Raw genomic sequence first — 20,286 nt, 5'->3', positions numbered from 1 at the left:
ATCAAATAATTTAAAAATTCATGTGGAAACACAAAAGACTCTAAATAGCCAAAGCAATCTTGAGAAATAAAAATAGAGCTGGAGGAATCAGGCGCCTGGACTTCAGACTATACTACAAAGCTACAGTCATCAAAACAGTATGGTACTGACACAAAAACAGATCTGTATTTCTATATTTCAAAAACAGAAATACAGATGAATGGAACAGGACAGAAAGCCCAGAAATAAACCCATACACATATGGTCAGTTAACCTACAATAAGGGAGGCAAGAATATACAATGGAGAAAAGTCAGTCTCTTCAATACGTGGCGATGGGAAAACTGGACAGCTACATGTAAAAGAATGAAATTAGCATACTAACACCATACGCAAAAATAAACTCAAAATGGTTTAAAGACCTAAATGTAGAATCAGACACTATAAAACTCCTAGATGGAAACATGGTCAGAAAAATTTTGGCATAAGTCACCCCAATATCTTTTTGGATGTATCTCAGAGTAAGGGAAATAAAAACAAAAATAAAAAAGTGAGACCTAATTAAACTTAAAAGCTTCTGCACAGCAAAGGAAACCATAAACAAAATGAAAAGACAACCTACGGAATGGGAGAAAATATTTGCAAACAATGCTACTGATGAGGGATTAATTTCCAAAGTATACAGACAGTTCATACAACTCAATGTCAAAAACAAAAAACAACCCAGTCCAAAAATGGGCAGAAGATTTAAAAAGACGTTTCTCCGAAGAAGACATACAGATGGCCATCAAGCACATGAAAAGATGCTCAACACTGGTATTAGAGAAATGCAAATCTAAACTACAATGAGGTGCCACCTCATACCAGTCAAATGACTAACATAAAAGTCTTCAAAAAATAAATGCTGGAGAGGGTGAATGGAGAAGAAGGAACCTTCTCACACTGTTCTTGGAGATGTATATTAGTATAACCACTATGGAGGACAGTACGGAGATAATTTCAAAAAACTAAAAATCTACCATATGATCTTGTAATCCCATTCCTGGGTATATATCAGGAGAAAAACAAAGATACTGAAACTCACAATAAGATACATACTTATCTTTCTCAGTTTCTTGCACAGAGCTCCCTAGAACTTCCTAAGTATAGGAGCCTTCTAAAGACACCTTTTGTTATGCTAATGAGGCAACTTCTGAAAACCTCAGGTAACCTAAGGATAGGGGTTGGTGGCCAAGTGAACCACCCCTTTCCTTAGAGTTGCAAGGTCCAGCCCCATTCACTACCCCTACCCTACCCAACTTTTAGGGAGGGGAGAGTGGCTAGAAGATGAATCAAATCATTCTTGTGTAATAAAGCCTCCATTAAAAACTTAGAAGGTGAGGATGAGGAGAGCTTCCAGGCTGGCAAACATGTGAAGATTTGCAGAGTGGTAACTGGAACCCCAAATCTATAGCAGGTACATGAGGAGCTCTGATGACAACCTGGGTTTGCTACTTGGGGTGGGGGGCAGTCTTGTGAGACTGAGCCCTCCCTCTGTGGGGTCTTATTCTATCTCCTGGTAGATAACGTTAGAACTGAATTATGGTATAGCCACCTAGTGTCCTAGAATTGCATGGTAGTATGGAGAAACCCCTCCCAAACAACAGAATTGGGTTTAAAACCTAAACAGTTGGTGTCATAAGTGATACCTGTAAGAATGATGCTGGCTTACAGAAACATGTGGTTTGGGAAGAATGGCTGAGAGAATGGGGGATGAGAAACTTGATTTCTGGGTGGTCACCTGTGATATGGAGCAATCAGTTGTGCCACAATAAATTCCTAAAGGTAAAAAAGGTACTAATGGGATTTAGAGATGTGCCCAGTACATGGGGAGCTGGTTCACTGAATGCATAAAGAAATGAAAATTAAAAAACAACACAAAAGGCTAAATATTCAATCTCTTGGTTACTGTTATCTACAACAGCTAAACTAAAAGAAAATGCTCTTTTGGGCCTTAATGATAGACCAGTCTCAGATTTTAGTCTATGTGAGTTTGACAACTAGCCCCAAAGTCACCCCCTCAAAGTAAAAATTATTCAGGGACCACAGAAAGTACCTCTAAGACCTCTGGTCACTAAGAAGATAGTCACTGTGGAAGAAGGCCAAAACCAGAGGGTACAGTATGGAGAAGCTCTATCATTTTGTGGATTCATTAGTGGTTCCTGAGGAATCCACTACTAAATGGATTATGAGAATAAGAGGTTTAGGAGCTGGTCTTTGGTTATGGATGCTGCAGAATGGAATAGTATGTTTGTATTGATGCAGGATTCATAGCTCATTGTGGAACAATCAGTGGTGGCTTTGTATGGTCCAGACTCACAGGAGATTATTCCTGAAGGAACAGCCAGTCTGGTGGACTAGATAAATGCTGTAAGTTCTCTTTACCTTGGGGGGCGGGGGAGGCGTCTGTCCATCATGCCCTTATAAATGCCAAGTAGAACATCCTGGATGAAGCAGCTGATATGCTTCCTATGCAAGCCATAAGGGACAAGCTTTATGATGACTGGGATATTCACCTGCTGAATATTCCTATTACTCAGGTCATCGTAAATGCTGTGGTTGGGGGCCCCTTTAACATGGACACCCCATAACCTTACTGTTGCAAAACCAAAAAAAAAAAAAAAAACAGTTCAGGAAGTCTTACCAAATTCACTGTTTCAGCTTCCCCACCTGAGTCTTACAGATGCTAATAGATTAACAATAAAATCGAGAGAGGCCCATAGGACAGTCAAGGGACTCTTCCCAAGTGGGGGAAATTTTAAAAGTTAGGAATGAAACAAAGAGGAATCAGAAAGAAGAGATTGACAGGACTTACCCTAGCAGAGTGGAGGTCTTTAGATGGGTATTGAGAAATAGAAGAACAAAACAGACACTGGTAGGGTTATGTTTTAACACAGAACTACCAAAGATTGGGTGGGCCAAAGGATTCCATGCTGGTTCCCCAAAATTAAAGGGTCCCAAATACGTATGCTTTATTTATCATTGTCAGAAAATTTTTAAATGTGAAGGTAGATTATTACAATGAAAAATTTGACCAGCAATCAACTGGGGCAGTGGCGAAGCAGATTAATCAAGATAAAGAATGACAAAAGGGCCAAGGTCTTGTCTCAAGGCCTAACTGGGAAAGAGACTTATGCACAAGAGTGGGTCTAACGGTCAGGGGTGGAGGAGTTCCTTGAGCTGTGTTACCAAAGTCTGCTGGTGAAGGTCTGATGTGTGCTACAATTAGACTGGAAGAAAATAAAAATGTAATGGTTGACAGGATTATGAAAGCTGCATGTTTAAGCAAGTATAAGATAAAGACGTTGTGTCTCCTTTACATGGATGGACATTATGTCTGGGGAACACTTCCCCAGTGTATTACAAAACCAAGGCTTGTGGATGAAGTCTTCCTGGGGGCTACAGTGAGGAACACAGTGATGATGGAATTTCAATAAGGAGGAGAACTGTATGTGTGAACAGGTTTTATATGGACTGACTGTTTTGGGGTGGACACAGAAATCTACCCTTCAAACATTAACTGGACATGCTACATGGAACAAGTAAGACTGTCTGAGCCCACGCTATGTGGAACAGAAGCTGGAATGCTGGCAGGGATGAAATTCTCTCCCCACAGTCCTATGAAGAGCGCAGGCTAAGCCTATGGCAAAAATTTTCCAGTGCTTCCCAGCAACGACTGCTTGGGCTTTAAACTCAAGAATTTCTGTGTGAGGGGTGTTTACTACCAGCCACTGGACATTGTTTTTAATTATATTTGATTTTTTAAATTATATTTGATTCACAACGTTGTGCCAATTTCTGCTGTACAGTAAAGTGACTCAGTCATACACATATATACATTCTTTTTGTAAAATAATATTGTCTATCATGGTCTATTCCAGAAAAGTGGCTATAGTTCCCTGTGCTATACAGTAGGACCTCATTCCTTATCTACCCTAAATGTAACAGTTTGTATCTACTAACTCCAAACTCCCAGTCCATCCTACTGGCTCCCTCCTTTCCCTTGGCAACCACAAGTCTGTTTTCCATGTCCGTGGTCTGTTTCTATTTTGCAGATAGGTTCATTTGTGCCATATTTTAGATTCTACATATAAATGACACATACAATATTTGGACATTATTAAGTAAAGCTACTCCTATAGAACATAAAATGATCTTGAAACATGAAATACTCATAATGTCTGGGATGATGCTGGACAAACACCCTAAGCGCAGAATAGTTCCATCACAATATGGAACACAGGATCATGCTGCCTGGGGAATACAAGAAAACACTCCTGAGCAGTCTTTTTCCTGTAGGACAGACTTTGGAGTTACCTGTGGAGTTGCTGGCAAATGCCACTGGGACAGTACCCTGTGAAAGGCTCTCAACTGCACAACAAAGAGCTGCTTGTTTGTGGATGGCAGTTCCAGGGTGAATGAATAACATATTATTGGGAACTCCACCTCTCTGAGGAGGGTAAAAACGGGTCAGCTCAGTAAAGCTGAACTGTAACTTCTTTTCCCAGCAGTAAAGAAAGAACTGAAGTGTCATAAAATCCCTTATCTTCTGATTTTTAGTGACTCATGGGCAGTAGCCAGTCGTCTGGCCATGTAGTCAGGCAGGAGGCAAGAGACACCTGGCCTATTAAAAGGATACCCGAATGGGACACAGCCCTGCTGACATCACTGTGGGAACTTGAGGGACACATTAAAGTTGGACATGCTGATGCCCATCACAAGAACCCATTTCCAGCTTTGGAAGGTGAATGGAATCCACAAGCAGAAAACTCACATGCTCCCTTAAGACGGCCACCTGTGCCATGAAGTAAGTGGATTCACGGGTAGCACAGCAATGCAGAGATGGGCTGAATCTAGACACAGTCCTTTGTATGCTGTGAGGCACAAAATGCCAGTAAGAACTGTTCTGTCAGCAAAAAAGATAAACATTGCAGGTGGCTATGCGGTAGACTGCCTGTTGGGAGAGCCCTGAATGTAGCTGGCAAATCAGGTTGGAACAGAAGACAGTGCACTGATCTGGACAGCTGAGCATCATTTCCTCAGAGCAAGGAACACAACTTTACAGCCTATAATGTCCAGCAGTGGGCAGAGCGATCCCCTCAGGGTACTTGTCTGGTAGAGAAGTGGAACAGGCAGGGAAGACACCGGCTGTCTAAAACGGGGTGGGCAGGGGGTGGCAGAGGGAATAAAGGCATAAAGGCCAGCTTACAGCACTTGAGGAGTGAGTGCTCGCACTCAACATGATGGGGGGAGCCAGGACTGTCCACACTGGACAGAGCCCAACATCATTCTGGTGGATCTGGGCAGGACGCTAGTATAACTATGTAATGCTTGCCAAGGCAGGTGGACACTGGTATAATCTTTTTTTTCCTTTCTTCCACAGACCACCTCAATGCTTGTTTTGCCTACTCTGATGTAGCCACCAGAGTTGGAAATACAAGGGCAGGAAACTGTAACTATGTTTTTAATCTTTGTTACAATTCCTAAGGGCCTGTGTGGTAACATATGCCTTCACTCCATCTGGCAAAATTGCATCTGATGGTGATTGCAGCTAGTGGCCAGGTGGTAAAGACAGCCCACATGTCTGCACCTGTCACCTTACCTGATCTGAGTAGAAGTGGATGGGGGCGGGGGGCACTTGATCTACTAGTATTATTAGAGTCATCTAGACCAGCACAGTGGCTGAACCTAATGCCCCTTCCAAAGGTGGAAAAGTTTGGGTATAAGTAGAGACAAGGGGAAAAAAAGGGGGAGGGGGAAGCTCAGAGGAAGAGATGATACTGTCTCTTGGCTTGATTATACCCCATGCCTGAAAGTATGATGCCATATACTGTACTTCTGACACCACCACTTTTTTTTTTTTAATTGAAGTACAGATGATTTACAATGTTGTGTTTGTTTCAAGTGTACAGCACAGTGATTGAGTCATACATATATATGCCTCTCTTCTTTTTTAGATTATTTTCCATTACAGGCCATTAAAAGATACTGAATATAGTTCTTCCCTTTGTTATACAGTAGGAACTTGTTATCTATTTTACATATAATAAGTTACTTATTGTATATATGGTAGTGTGTCTCTATGGTAGTGTGTATCTGTTAATCACAAACTCAATTTATCCCTTAACTCAGACTTTTCCCTTTAGTAACAATAAGTTTGTTTTTTATGTCTGTGAGTCTATTTCTGTTTTCTAAATAAGTTCATTTGTATCATTTTTTATACTGAACTACATTTTTAAAATTATTTTTAATACTTATTTCCCCAATACAATTTTTTTTCCAACTGTACAGCATGGTGACCCAGTTACACATACATGTACACATTATATTTTCGCACATTATCATGCTCCATCATAAGTGAGTATACATAGTTCCCAGTGCCACACAGCAGGATCTCATTGCTAATCCATTCCAAAGGCAACAGTTTGCATCTATTAACCCCACACCCTTCCCCTCCCCCTCATTTGTGTCATTTTTTTAACATGTAAGTGATATTACAGGATGTTTATCTTTCTCTTGTAACTTAGTATGAAAATTTCTAGGTCCATCCATATTGCTGCAAATGGCATTATTGCATTCTTTTTCATGGCTGAGTAATATTCTAGTGTATATATGTACCACATCTTCTTTATCCATTCTTCTATGGACTTTTATGTTGCTTCCATGTCTTGGCTACAGTAACTATTGCTGCTTTCATCTTTTTTGGGTATATGCTCAGGAGTGAGATTGCTGGATCATATGGTAATGCTATTTTTTGTTTGTTTGTTTTGGCTGCACCCATGGCATATGAAGTTACCAGGGCAGGAATCAAATCCGAGCCACAGCTACAGCAACATCAGATTGTTAACCCACTTCACCAGACCAGGTATCAAACCCACAGAGACAATGACAGATTCCTAACCTGCTGCACCATAGCAGAAACTCCCCAGTAACTCTTTGTTTTTTTTTAAGGAATCTCTATACTGTTCTCCATAGTGGCTGCACCAATTTACATTCCTACCAACAGTGTAGGAGGGTTCCTTTTTTCCACAACTTCTCCAACATTTGTTGTTCATAGATTTTTTTAATGATGGCCATTCTGACTAGTGCGAGGTGGTACCTCATTGTGGTTTTTTTAATTTAAAAAATTATTATAGTTGATTTACAATGTTCTGTCCATTTTTGCTGTACAGCAAAGTGACCCAGTTATATATACATCCTTTTTCTCACATTATCCTCCATTGTGATCCATCACAAGTGATTGGATATAGTTCCCTGTGCTATACAGCAGGACCTCATTGCTTATCTACTCCAAATGCAACAGATTGCATCTACTATCCCAAAACTCCAGTCCATCCCAATCCTTCCCCCTCCCACTTGGCAACCACAAGTCTATTCTCCATGTCCATGAGTTTGTTTCTTTTCCATAGATAGGTTCATTTGTGCCCCATGTTAGATTCCAGATATAAGTGATGTCATATGTATTTGTCTTTCTGAGTTACTTCACTTAGTAAAGAGTCTCTAGTTGCTCCCATGTTGCTGCAAATGGCATTATTTTGTTCCCTTTTATAGCTGAGTAGTATTCCATTGTGTATATGTACCAGATCTTCTTAATCCATTCATCTGTTGATGGACATCTAGGTTGTTGCCATGTCTTGCCTACTGAGAATAGTGCACAAATGAACATACAGGTGGATGTATCTTTTTCAAAAAAAGTGGGATTGCTGGAAAACATGGTAGCTCTATATTTAGTTTTCTGAGGTACCTCCATACTGTTTTCCATAGCAGCTGTACCAACGTAAATCCCATCAACAGTGTAGGAGGGAACCCTTTTCTCCACACCCTCTACAGCATATGTAATTTGAGGACTTACTAAGGATGACCATTCTGACCAATGTGAGGTGGTAGCTCATTGTAGTTTTGATTTGCATTTCTCTAATAATTCGTGATGCTGAGCCTTTTTCATATGCCTGTTGGCCATCTGTATGTCTTCTTTGGATGTCTATTCAGGTCTTCTGGCCATTTTTCAATTGGGTTGTTTATTGTTTTGATGTTGAGCTGGATGAGCTGTGTGTATATTTTAGAGATTAAGCTCTTATCAGCTGCATCATTTGCAACTATTTTCTCCCACTCCATAATTGTCTTTTTTTTTTTTTTTTTTTTAATGGTTTCTTTGCTGTGCAAAAGCCGGAAAGTTTGATTAGGTACCAGTGGTTTATTTATTTATTTATTTTGCTTTTTAGGGACTTACTTGCTGAGTAGGTAAGTTCCCAGGCTAGGGCTTGAATTAGACCTGCAGCTGCCAGACTACACCACAGCCACAGTAATGAGGAATCTGAGCTGCATCTGTGACCTACACCACAACTCATGGCAACACTGGATCCTTCACCCACTGAGTGAGGCAAGAGATCAAACCCTCATCCTCATTTGTTATCTGCAGTTACTAGTCTAATTCGTTTCTGCTGTGCCAAGATGGGAATTCCCTATTTTTTTTTTTTTTTGTATTGCTTCTGGAGACTGACCTAAGAAAACATTTGTACATTTGATGTGAGAGAATGTTTTGCCTATGTTCTCTTCTAGGAATTTCATGGTGTCTTGCTTTATGCTTAAGACTTTAAGCCATTTTGAGTTTATCTGTGCATGGTGTAGAGTGTGTTCTACTTCTGTTGATTTACATGCAGCTGTCCAGTTTTCCCAGCACCACTTGCTGAAGACACTGTCTTTTTTCCATTTTATATTTTTGCCTCCTCTATTGAAGATTAATTGACCATAGCTGTCTGGGTTTATTTTTGGGTTCTCTATTCTGTCCCATTGGTCCATATGTCTATTTTTATATCAGTACCACAGTCTTGATTACTGTAGCTTTGTATTATTGTCTGAAATCTGGGAGAGTTATACCTCCTGCTTGGTTTTTTTTCCTCAGGATTGCTTTGGCAATTCTGGGTCTTTTATGGTTCCATATAAATTTTTGGTTTGTTCTAATTCTGTGAAAACTGTCATCGGTAATTTGATACGGATTGCAATGAATCTGTAGATTGCTTTAGATAGTATGGTCATTTTAAGAATATTAGTTCTTTCAATACAGGAGCATGGAATTTCTTTCCATTTCTGTGAATCCTCTTTAGTTTCCTTGACTAATGTTTTACAGTTCTTAGCATATAAGTCTTTCACCTTCTCAATCAGATTTATTCCTAGGTATTTTAATTTTGGGGGTGCAATTTTAAAAGGTACTTTTTATATTCCTTTTCTAATATTTCTTGTTAGTAAAGAGAAATGCAACCAATTTCTGAATGTTAATCTTGTATCCTGCTACATTGCAGAATTCATTGATCAGTTCAAGAAGTGTCTGCATGGAGTCCTTTGGGTTTTCTGCATATCATGTCATCTGCCTTTTGGATAGTTTGACCTCTTCTCTTTTTGGATTTGGTTACCTTTCCTTTTGTATGTCCGACTGCTGTGGCTAAGACTTCCAATACTATGTTGAATAAAGAGGGTGAGAGTCAGCATCCTTGCCTTGTTCCAGATTTTAGCAGGAAGGCTTTCAGCTTTTCTCCATTGAGTATTATATTGGCTGTGGGTTTGTCATTAATGGCTTTCATGATGTTAAGGTATGCTCCCCCTCTATACCCACTTTAGTAAGAGTTTTTATTATGAATGGATGTTGGATTTTGTGAAGTACCTTTATTGTACCTACTGAGATGATAGTGTAGTTTTTAACTTTTCCTTTGTTAATGTTGTGTAAGATGTTGACTCTTTTGCATGTGTTGAACCATCCCTGTGAACCTGGGATAAATCCCCCTTGGTTGTGGTGTATGATTTTTTTTATATATATATGTTGTGGATTTGGTTGGCTAAAGTTTTGTTTTCTACTTGGTTTTTTTTTGGGGGGGGGGGTCTTTTGTTCTTTCATTTTTAGGGCCACACCCATGGCATATGGAGGTTCCCAGGCTAGGGGACTAATTGGAGCTGTAGCTGCTGGCTTATGCAAGAGCCACAGCAACACCAGACCTGAGCCATGTCTGCGACCTACACCACAGCTCATGGCAACACTGGACCCTTAACCCACTGGGTGAGGCCAGGGATCAAACTCGCAACCTCATGGTTCCTAGTCAGATTCGTTTCCACTGTGCCACGACGGGAACCCCTAAAGTTTTGTTTTGAATTTTTGTGTCTACATTCATCAAAAATATTGGCCTCTAATTTTCTTTTTTTGTAGTATCTTTGGTTTTGTCATTAGGGTGATGGTGGCTTCATAGAATGTCTTTGGAATTCTTCCTTCTTCAAGCTTTTGGAAAAGTTAAGAAGGTCTAAGTTCTTTGTATGTTTGGTAGAATTTGCCTGGGAAGCTATCTGGTCCTGGACTTTTGTTTGTAGGAAGTGTTTTTATTATATACTCAACTTTCATTTCTAGTGATCAGTCTGTTCAATTGATCTTTTTCTTCTTGATTCAGTTTTGGCAGGCTCTATGTCTCTAGAAAGCTGTCCATTTCTTTTCTGTTGTCAAATTTGTTGGCATATAATTGTTCATATATTGTCTTATGGTTTCTTTCTATTTCTGCAGTATTCATTGAGATTTCTCCTTTTTCCTTTCTTAGTTTGAGTTCTTCCTCTGTTGTTGGTGAGTCTGGCCAGAGATTTGTCAATTTTATTCTTTCAAAGAACCACCACTTGTTTAATGATTTCTTCTGTTTTTTGAATCTCTATTATATTGATTCCCTCTCTGATCTTTATGATTTCCGTCATTCTGCTGACTTTAGGTTTTGTTTGTTCTTCTTTTTCTAATTCTTTCAGACGTAGGTTAAGTTGTCAAACTGAGGTTTTTCTTCTTTTCTGAGAAAGGTCCTATTGTTATGAACTTCCCTCTAAGAACTCTTTGTGGCATCCCATAGATTTTGAATGGTTGTTTTCAAAATTATTCATCTCGAGGTATTTTTAAATTTCCCTTTTGATTTCCTCGTCAACCCATTGGTTTGTTAGTAGCATGGTTTTTTTGTTTGTTTGTTTGTTTGTTTTGTCTTTTTTGCTATTTCTTGGGCCGCTCCCGTGGCATATGGAGGTTCCCAGGCTAGGGGTCTAATTGGAGCTGTAGCTGCCGGCCTACGCCAGAGCCACAGCAACACTGGATCCAAGCTGCGTCTGCAACCTACACCACAGCTCACGGCAACGCCGGATCGTTAACCCACTGAGCAAGGGCAGGGACCGAACCCGCAACCTCATGGTTCCTAGTCGGATTCGTTAACCACTGCGCCACAACGGGAACTCCAGGAGCATGTTGTTTAGTATCCATGTAGTCATTTTTTTCCTCATTTCTTTTCCTATGGTTGATTACTAGTTTCACGCCATTGTGGTGAGAGAAGATACTTGAAATAATTTCTATACTCAAACTTACTGAGGTTAGTTTTGTGCCTCAGTATGTGGTCAATCCTTGAGAGTGTTCCATGTGCATTTGAAAAGAATGTATATTCTGATTTTTTTTGGATGTAATGTCAAACTTTTATGTATCATTTAGGATCTCTATTTCCTTATTGATTTTCTGCCTATAGGATCTGTCCATTGAAGTGAGTGTGGTGTTCAAATCTACTATTTTTTGTATTTTCATCAATTTCTTTATGTCTTTTAGTATTCGCTGTCTGTATTTGGGTACTCCTCTATTGATGACTGTAATACCCTCTTCTAGAATGGATCCTTTTATCATTAAATGGTGTCCTTCTTTGTCTTTCTTTATGGCCTTTGTTTTAAAGCCTATTTTGTCTGAGTATTGCAACTCCTGCTTTCCTGTCTTTTCCATTCACATGAAAAATCTTCTTCCATACCCTCACTTTCAATTTATGTGTCCTTTGCCCTAAGGTGAGTATCTAGTAGGCAGCATATTGTAGGCTCTTGTTTTTTTTAATCAAATCTGTCACTCTATGTCTTTTGATTGGAACATTCAGTCCACTGACATTTAAGGTAATTATTGATAAATATATAGTTATTACCACTTTAAGCCTTGTTTTCTATGTCTCGCCTTTCTTTTTTTGGTTATATGATTTCCTTTTATGCCTGTGTCATCATCTTTTAGTTTTTGTGAATGTATTTTTTGGTTTTGATTTGCATTTGCCCTGTATGTTAACCCTTTCATATACCTGCTTGCTTTAGCCCGACAGTCATACTGGCTCAAACATATTCTTTTAAAAAAGTCTAGATTTTCTTACATTCCTTCCCCAATTTTATGATTTTGATGTACTTTTTTAAGCATGTCTTTCCCTTTGCTGTTTCTTGTGTTTACTGTCGTTTTTTCCTCCTTTCCTCCCCTCTTTTAGATCTGTATACTGGCTTATTTAACTGATTACTTTCCAACTGTGATTCTATCCATCCTATTTCTTCTTACTTCTTTTTTATTTAGAGGAGCCCTTTTCAGTATTTCTTTTAGAATGGGTTTAGCATTGCTGTACTCTTTTAGTTTTTGTTTGTTGGAGAAATTATTTCTATTTTAAATGATATTCTTGCTGGGTAGAGTATTCTCATCTGCAAATTTTCCCTTTTAGAACTTTGAATGTATCTTGCCACTCTATTCTGGCCTGTAGTGTTTCTGTAGAGAAAGCAGCTGATAGCCTTACGGGGGTTCCCTTATAGTCAACTCTTTCATTTTGCTGCCTTTAGAACCCTCTTCTTGTGTTTAACTTTTGCCATTTTGATTAAAATATGTGTTGCTGTGGGCCTGTTTGGGTTCAACTTGTCAGGGGCCCTCTTTGCTTCCTGTATCTTGGTATCTGTTTCCTTTAGATTTGGAAAGTTCTCACCCATAATTTCTTCAAATATATTTTCAATCCCCTTTCCTTCTCCTTCTCCTTCCAGAATCCCTATTAAGCATATATTGGCCGACCTAGTATTACCCCATAGATCTCTTATACTGCTTTCATGTTTTTTCATTAGGTTTCCTGTCAGGTGTCCTGACCAGGTGATTTCCATTATTCTATCTTCCAAGTCACTAATTTGTTCCTCTTCATTATTCATTCTGCTCTTCAGTGCCTTTAACTCAGCTTGTGTCTCTGCTATTGAATTTTCAAATTTTCATGGCTCCTTAAATTTTCTAGTTCCTTTCTAAAGTCATCCGCATTACTGTTTATATCTGGTCTTAATTCCTTCATAGTCATCCTTAATTTGAACTCAGTATCTTTGAGATTGCAGAGGTCTGTTTCATTTTTTGCTCCTTCAGGGCCATTCACCTATGCCCTTAACTGGGAATGGTTCCTGAGCTTCTTCATTTTGCTTACATTTTTCTTTTCCTGTGAATTTAGGAAAAACAACTACTGTAGTCTTGGAAGGCTATTTATATGCATGCGTTCCAACCTGGGTATTCTGTGAAGCTTACTATTTATTTTTGGCATGAGGGCTGCTTTTGGTTTGGATGTTCACTGTCTCTTTCCTCAGTGTGTGCAGGCTGTTATCCACTTGACAGGGTGCTGTGCATGCTTCTAGAGAGAAGGAGGCAATGGACAGGGCTTGTAGTGCCTGTTTTTTGGGCCCTTGATAGTGGCACAGGCTGCTCCTTGTTGCAGGGCCCTTTGACAGAATGTGCCCGCCCTGCTGCTGCCACCAAGGGAAGTGGGAGCAACAAAGGTGGTGCTTGGTTTCAGTGCCCTCCCCTGTGGTGACCTCTCAGGTGACTGGGGCCACATGTGGTGCCTGTTCACGGACACCTATTGGTGGTGGTCCATGCCCACCTCTGGAGTTTGAGATCACTGGTGGTTTCCTTTCTCCACCTGCAGACCATGCAAAAGGTGCCCTGTTGCATTTGTCCTGTGTAAGAGGTGCCACCACCTGCAGACCGCACAAGAGGGGCTCATTACCTGTAGCCTGCAATGAAGTACCTTGCTGCCCGTATCTCTGCCCTCCAAGAGTCCGAGCACGAGCAGAGAAAGGTATTCCAATGGCAGTCCACCCCTCCTCCTCTTAACCTCCCCAACAATGACACCTTGCTTCTCTTCTGGGCTCAGACCTCCTCCTGGGTTCTCTTGGTTGTTTTGCTCTGCAGCCCATCAGGCAGTGGTACCCATGGTCTGGGCAACTTGCTCTCTGCTTTGTCCTCCTCAGTGCACTGCCATGCTCTTCTCTTTAAGAGGCTTTGAGGTCCCTCCACCTTGTCTTATCTCCCCACCAGTTAGGTGGCTTCCCAGGGTGTGGGTTCCTTTCCTCTTTCACAGCTCCCTCTCAGGAGTGCTAGAAATCCCGTCCTGATTTCTTTTTCTCTCTCTTTTATTTTCCTTTTGTTCTACCCAGTTATGTGGAGAGCTTCTTCCCCTTTTTGGAGCCTTAAGGTCTTCTGCCAGAGTTCAGGAGATGTTCTGTGCAACTCGCTGTACATGTAGATGGAGTTTTTTTATTTTTTTTTTATGAGTTTGTGGGAAAAGGTGAGTGCCATGTTTATGCCTCTGTCATCTTGATCCTGTCTCTGCTCACTGTGGTTTTGATTTGTATTTCTCTAGTAATGAGTGATGTTGAGGCTTCAGGCATCTTTTCATGTGCCTAATGCCCACCTACATGTCTTCTTTGTTGAAATGTCTTTTTAGCTCTTTTGCCCATTTAAAAAAAATTTTTTTTTCTATATTGAGCTGTATGAGTTGTTGGTTTATTTTGGAGATTAGTCCCTTGTCAGTTTCTTCATTTGCAAATATTTTCTGTTTACATAGGCTTTTTGTTTTGTTTATAGTTCCCTTTGCTGTGCAAAAACTTTTAAGTTTAAATAGGCCCTGCCCCACTTTTACATTTCTATTTTTCTTTCCATTATTCTAAGAGAGACATCCAAAACAGACACAGCTTTAACTATATCAAAGACTGTTTTGACCCTGTTTCCCTCTAGGAATTTTATAGTATCTGGTTTTACATTTGGGTCTTAAATCCATTTTGAGTTTATTTTTGCATATGGTGTTAGGGAGTATTCTAATTTAATTCTTTTACATGTAGCTGTGCAGTTTTCCCAGCTCCACTTATTGAAGAGACTGACTTTTCTCCATTCTTGCCTCCTTCGTTGTAGATTTATTCACCACAAGCCTGTGGGTCTACTTCTGGGCTTTTTATCTTGTTCTGTTGATCTGTGTGTCTTTTTTTGATACCTTACTGTTTTGATTATTGTAGCATCATAGTACAGTCTGAATTAAGTTGAGCATGATTCCTTCAGCTTTATTCTTCTTTCTCACAGTTGTTTTGGCTATTCAGTGTGTTCTGTCTTTGTTTCCATAGTTTTTAAAATTACTTGTTCTAGTTCTGTGAAAGACTGCCAATGTAATTTGATAGGGATTGCACTGAATCTGTAGACTGCCTTGGGCAGTATGGTCGTCTTTCCATCTATTTGTGTTGCCTTCATTTCTTCATCAGCACCTTACAGCTTTCAGAGTACAGGTCTTTTGCCTCCTTAGGTAGGTATACTCCTATGGATTTTACTCTTTTTCATACAATGGTAAATGTGATTGAACACTCAATTTTCACTGCTGCTTTGTAATCTGACAAGGTAGAATAGAAACCTGCAAACCCAAGTGCCCTCACCCTGGAGACATTTTCATATGAAACTGACAGATCTGATTGTTTTTGACATCAAGGAGCCATTTCATATGGTTCACCCTAATGGTTATAAACTGCCATTATAAGAATATTTTCCTAGAAAAATCTACTGTTTTATGCAATTTTTCTAAAATATTGGTATAACAGTATGCATAGTATTTGCTTATAATCTCTTAATTACCTTTATACTCAAGTCAGTTTATCATGTGTAGAAATGTTTTCCGAAACTTCTGAAAAGAATTTAAGCTAAAAATTATGGTGTAAGTAAAAGGTTAAATAAAACTTAAAAATTCCAACCATCAATTCAATTCTTATTCCCCTCTAAACTCTAAACCCCTAAGAAGGCTACAGGTTCTATAAACCCCAAAGCCAAATTTATATGTGAGTGCATATGTCATACATACATTCTCTTGGAGGAGAACCCAGTGGCTTCATCAAATTGTCAAGTATCTGAAGTCTCAAATTATACTAAAAGAGTTTTGAAATGACATTCAGCACAATACCATTTAAGATTCTAATGGAAATAAACACATTCTATTTTGTTCAAGAAAGGATTCAAAAGTAACATAATTATAGAAGGACTGAAAATCATTATACATTTATGCTTACATTCTTCTAGAAACTATGTGGATAGGTAAACATTTTTCAACAAACCAAAAAGATGTACCTTTCATCCACAGTTTTTTAATTTGCTTCTAAATGGATTTCTTCATGTTTTTAAAGATTAACAAACTAAAGAGGAAGATGAGGGCAAAGAAAAAGGAATGGAGTAACAAGGGAAAATAAATTGCGAGATAAAGGGGATAGTAAATGGAAGGTGAACATAAAAAACTGGAACAGGTAAATTTTTTTATGATCTTAGGGTGGCGAACACAATCATAAAAACACAACAATGAAGAAAAGAGTGATTATGTAATGGATGACATTTCCAAAGATTACTGGAAAATACTAGGGCAGTACTAAAACAACACAGAAGGAATAGAAAACTGAAAAGCAAATGAGTGAAGCAAAATAAAAAATAAATCATAGTTCCAAAGAAAAACCTTATTTTGAAAACAATATTGCAAGTTTTCTGGAGCATAATGAAAAAGAAAAGGATAACTCTAACCTGTTGTACAAATTCCAAGGGTACTGGTGTGGCTTGTGTAAATGCTTCTAGATGAATGCCATGCACAGGGTCTTCAACTATCAGACAGCCAATGTCAAACCATCTGCAACAGAATGTATGAGTTTCAAACTGGGTATGTGCTGGATAAGTAAGTTATAGTGACAAGACAAAGTACTATCAGTCAGATGAAACAGTAGCAGATTGATTAGGAAAACATTACATTAAAATTTTCAAGAGGACAATCCAACCTAATTCTATGAGGACAGAAAAAAAAAGGAAAAAACAAAGATAAAATAATTGAAAAAGATCATTGGAAAGCTTTTATCGCTAAGATTTGAGAAGAATGGGAATGGGGTACTCGAATATGCGATAGATAAATGTACTCATTTGAAAATGCAAATACCTTATATGTAATTTAAACTGTCACTGGGTAAAATGTGGGAAATTTTTTATTACCATCTCTATGAGTTATATATATAAATTGCAAAGTTAATAGCTAATTAAAAAATAAGTTTATTCAGGAAATAACAAGCCCTCTCCTCATTCCTGATAAATTCTTCCAATCACACATCTAAATTGTTCACAATGCATCAATCCTTGAAAACTGCTTCATGAAGTCAAGAATCTGTAATGTTACCAGCAATTTAACTAACCAGAAAAAGGAAGCCAGGAGATGCTCTGAAATTATTAAATTAAATAAGACAATACTGAGCAAGAAAATATTAAAGTATGATGAAATACCCTAGAATTAGGAAAATCATATTTACATATTCAAAAAAAAACCCCAAGAAAACAATATATAGAGTTTACAGAACGTGGGTGAGTGTTAAAATGGCAGTTTATGTCTATAGTATTCATATCATAAAACTTTGCTTCAAATTAAGAACCTCACTTATTTGGTATTTGGTGTATGGATCAATATTTTACTTTATAAGATTTGTATGTTTTGCAGGTGGCAGAGAGTAACAGTAGTGACTAGGTACTTAGGCATGAACTTCCTGAAAAGCTACCTCCCCTATAACACCAGTGATCACACATGAGAGGAATTCTATATTTAGCTGCTCTCTAAACTACTCTCACACTTCTGAGGGTGTCAACCTGGCTCTCCCACTCCCCTCAACTTGAATCTAAACTGCAATCGGCTGAAGAAACTTCTAGTTCGTCTCCCTCCTGCCCTTTAACCCGACTCCACTCCACACCCAACAGGAGGAAAGGCGGTGGTCTTTGCTGGTCACTGCCCAGGACAGTCACTGAGGATCTCTCTCCTCCTCCTCACCCTCTCCATGTGGCTGGTGAAATAAGATGGTCTTGACAAGTCCTACATGGAGGCCACCTGGACTTAAGAATGATGGTTCCAAGACATTTAGGCTTAAGTGTAGCAGGAAAAAAATTAAAATGCCCCCAATATAGGTAAGCCAATTTGTATTTTACCAAAGAGAGACCACCTCCTAGTCACTTTACAGAAGGATATTTTAACCCATTTCTCAAATAACCAAGATTTTTAAACTTGTTGGTTTATCTTATTGTAAGGACAGCTCATGCTTACACAGATATTTTTTCAAATTACCAACATGGTAATTTTTCTCATGTAGCAAGAACTGCTGAAAAATTCATCACAGAGAGCTAAGTCTATACTGGGTCTGTATACTCTAAGGGGCTAACATATCTGGGATTTTTCCTTCTGGGTGACTTACTCTTCCTGAATTAGTTCTTTCCTACCTAGTTACAGGCATGCACTTCCCTAACTATCTTCTGTGCATTTTCCCCCCACTGGAACACCACAGAGAAATAGCCGAAGCAGGAACTAGTAAGTGTTTTGGATCCTGAGTTTCCTGTCTGTCCTCATGTCCTTCCTCTATCCCCCTTCTGTACCTTTCTGTTACAATCTTTCTCTCCTCCTCAATCCATACTGGAAACTATCAACAGACTTCCTACTACTATTTACTACTCCTAATCTCGCTAATGTGCTGCTCTTCCAAACAAAAGGTATTTGGGAGAAAAATACCACATCTAGGTATGATGGAGCAGTTGATGGCTGATCAGTGCTCCCAATGAAAAGCTGGGTGAGTATACGAGTCAAATCTAAAGGCATCCAAGAGGTGCAGAAGAAAGGAGGGCAAACTGGCATAACCTCAAGAACAAAGACAATCTTTCAAAGGTGCGCTGAAGACCTTCAGCTGACCCCAAGCGTGACCTAGCCTTGACTCAGCTCAGGCTGTGACTGCAGCACTCCATACCATCCCTTCCACACACCTCACTACTCTGTTTATTGGAGGAAAAGAGCGAACCTTCTCAAGGTGACCTAAAAACTCTCAAATTTCTTCTAATCAACAGCGCGCTTTCAAATATTGCCAGGCTTTCAGAGAGACAGCAGCATATCATCACATCAAAAGGAAGCTCAGGAGTTCCTGCTGTGGCTCAGTGGAAACGAAGCTGACTAGCATCCATGAGGACACAGGTTCTATCCCTGGCCTCACTCAGTGGGTTAAGGATCTGGCATTGCTGTGAGCAGTGGTGTGGGTCGCAGATGAGGCTTGGATCTGATGTTGCTGTGGTTGTGGTATGGGCAGCAGCTATGTGCAGCTCTAAAAGCACACACACACAAAAAGGCTCAAAGAAACCCACACACTGGATTTAGTAGACAAGGGTTTTAAAATAATTATATACTCAAGAAAAGAGAGGTGAGGATAATTAAATCATTAAGTCTATTTTAAAAATGAACAAATCAGCATATAAGGTACAGAGCAGAAGACAGGTAAACACAGAATACTCTATGTAAAGAACAGAGGAAAACCAGAGTGAGGAAGGAGGGAAAAGGAGGGACTGACAAAATGAGAAATGTGACGCATGGTCAGAGGATGAACAAGTATGTCCTTAGAGACGCAGAAGAAATGAGAAAGAAAATGAGCAAGAAGCTAATTCTGAAGATATAATGGACAAGAATTTTCCAAAACTGATGAAAGACATAAATCCAGCTCAGAAATCCACAAAAATGTCAATACAAAAGCAAGCAAACACACCCCCCTAAACACACCACCGTAAAACTGCAAAAACGACAGGAAAATCCTACAAGCCAGCATAGCTGCAACACATTCTCTTCACAGAAACAAGCTGGAAAGCTGATTTAATAGAAATGATGGAAGCCAGAAAAGAGCACAGCGGCATCTTTAAAGTGCGAAAGAAAAGATCTGCTAACCCGGACTTCGACATCCAGGAAAAAACACTCTGCAAAAACAGAGGTGCTTAAAAGACAAAAACAATTCCTGGCTAGAATCTTCCACCAAAGGATGTTCTTCAGGCAAAAGGAAAATGATCCTAGACAGGAAAACCAAAAATGCAGAAAGAATCCAGAGAATAAACTTAAGTGAACAGACTGTACAGCACAATGCTAATAATATGTAGGAGTTTAAAATACATACACAAGTAAGACACTTAACAAAAAATAAAGGGGGTAAATGGTATTAAAATTAATTCCAACATTATCAAAAGTTATGATTATAATGTAACATATCGTAAAGGGCACAATAGAATCTCTAGAGTAACCCTTACATGAATATTAAAAGGCTAACAGAGGGAGAAAATGAAATAATGATCACTGGATGGTTACTTGGTGCTTACACAGAAAGTTCACACTTCCCCATC

At 39.2% G+C, this 20,286-nt stretch overlaps 1 protein-coding gene across 3 annotated transcripts in view; it reads right to left on the bottom strand.

The window, feature by feature from the left end:
- The window catches only part of PRRC1 (proline rich coiled-coil 1), a 51,383-nt gene that overhangs the window by 4,636 nt on the left and 26,461 nt on the right, over positions 1–20,286 (bottom strand). For 2 of the 3 annotated variants that reach the window (XM_021084706.2, XM_085014476.1), the window contains exon 8: positions 16,645–16,747. In XM_021084706.2, the coding sequence (XP_020940365.1) occupies positions 16,645–16,747 (103 nt within the window). Of the gene's footprint in view, positions 1–455; positions 7,277–16,644; positions 16,748–20,286 lie in introns of those variants that run through there. The other variant, XR_014838740.1, reaches the window with a different exon arrangement.

This window comes from Sus scrofa, chromosome 2 (assembly GCF_054392235.1).
Source record: "Sus scrofa isolate SSC_HxYL_T2T_F1_AM1 chromosome 2, Sscrofa_HxYL_maternal_Yorkshire_Landrace_v2.0, whole genome shotgun sequence".
NCBI lineage: Eukaryota > Metazoa > Chordata > Mammalia > Artiodactyla > Suidae > Sus > Sus scrofa.
Note: the sequence above shows the minus strand (reverse complement) of the source record. Positions and strands in the feature narration are given on the sequence as shown.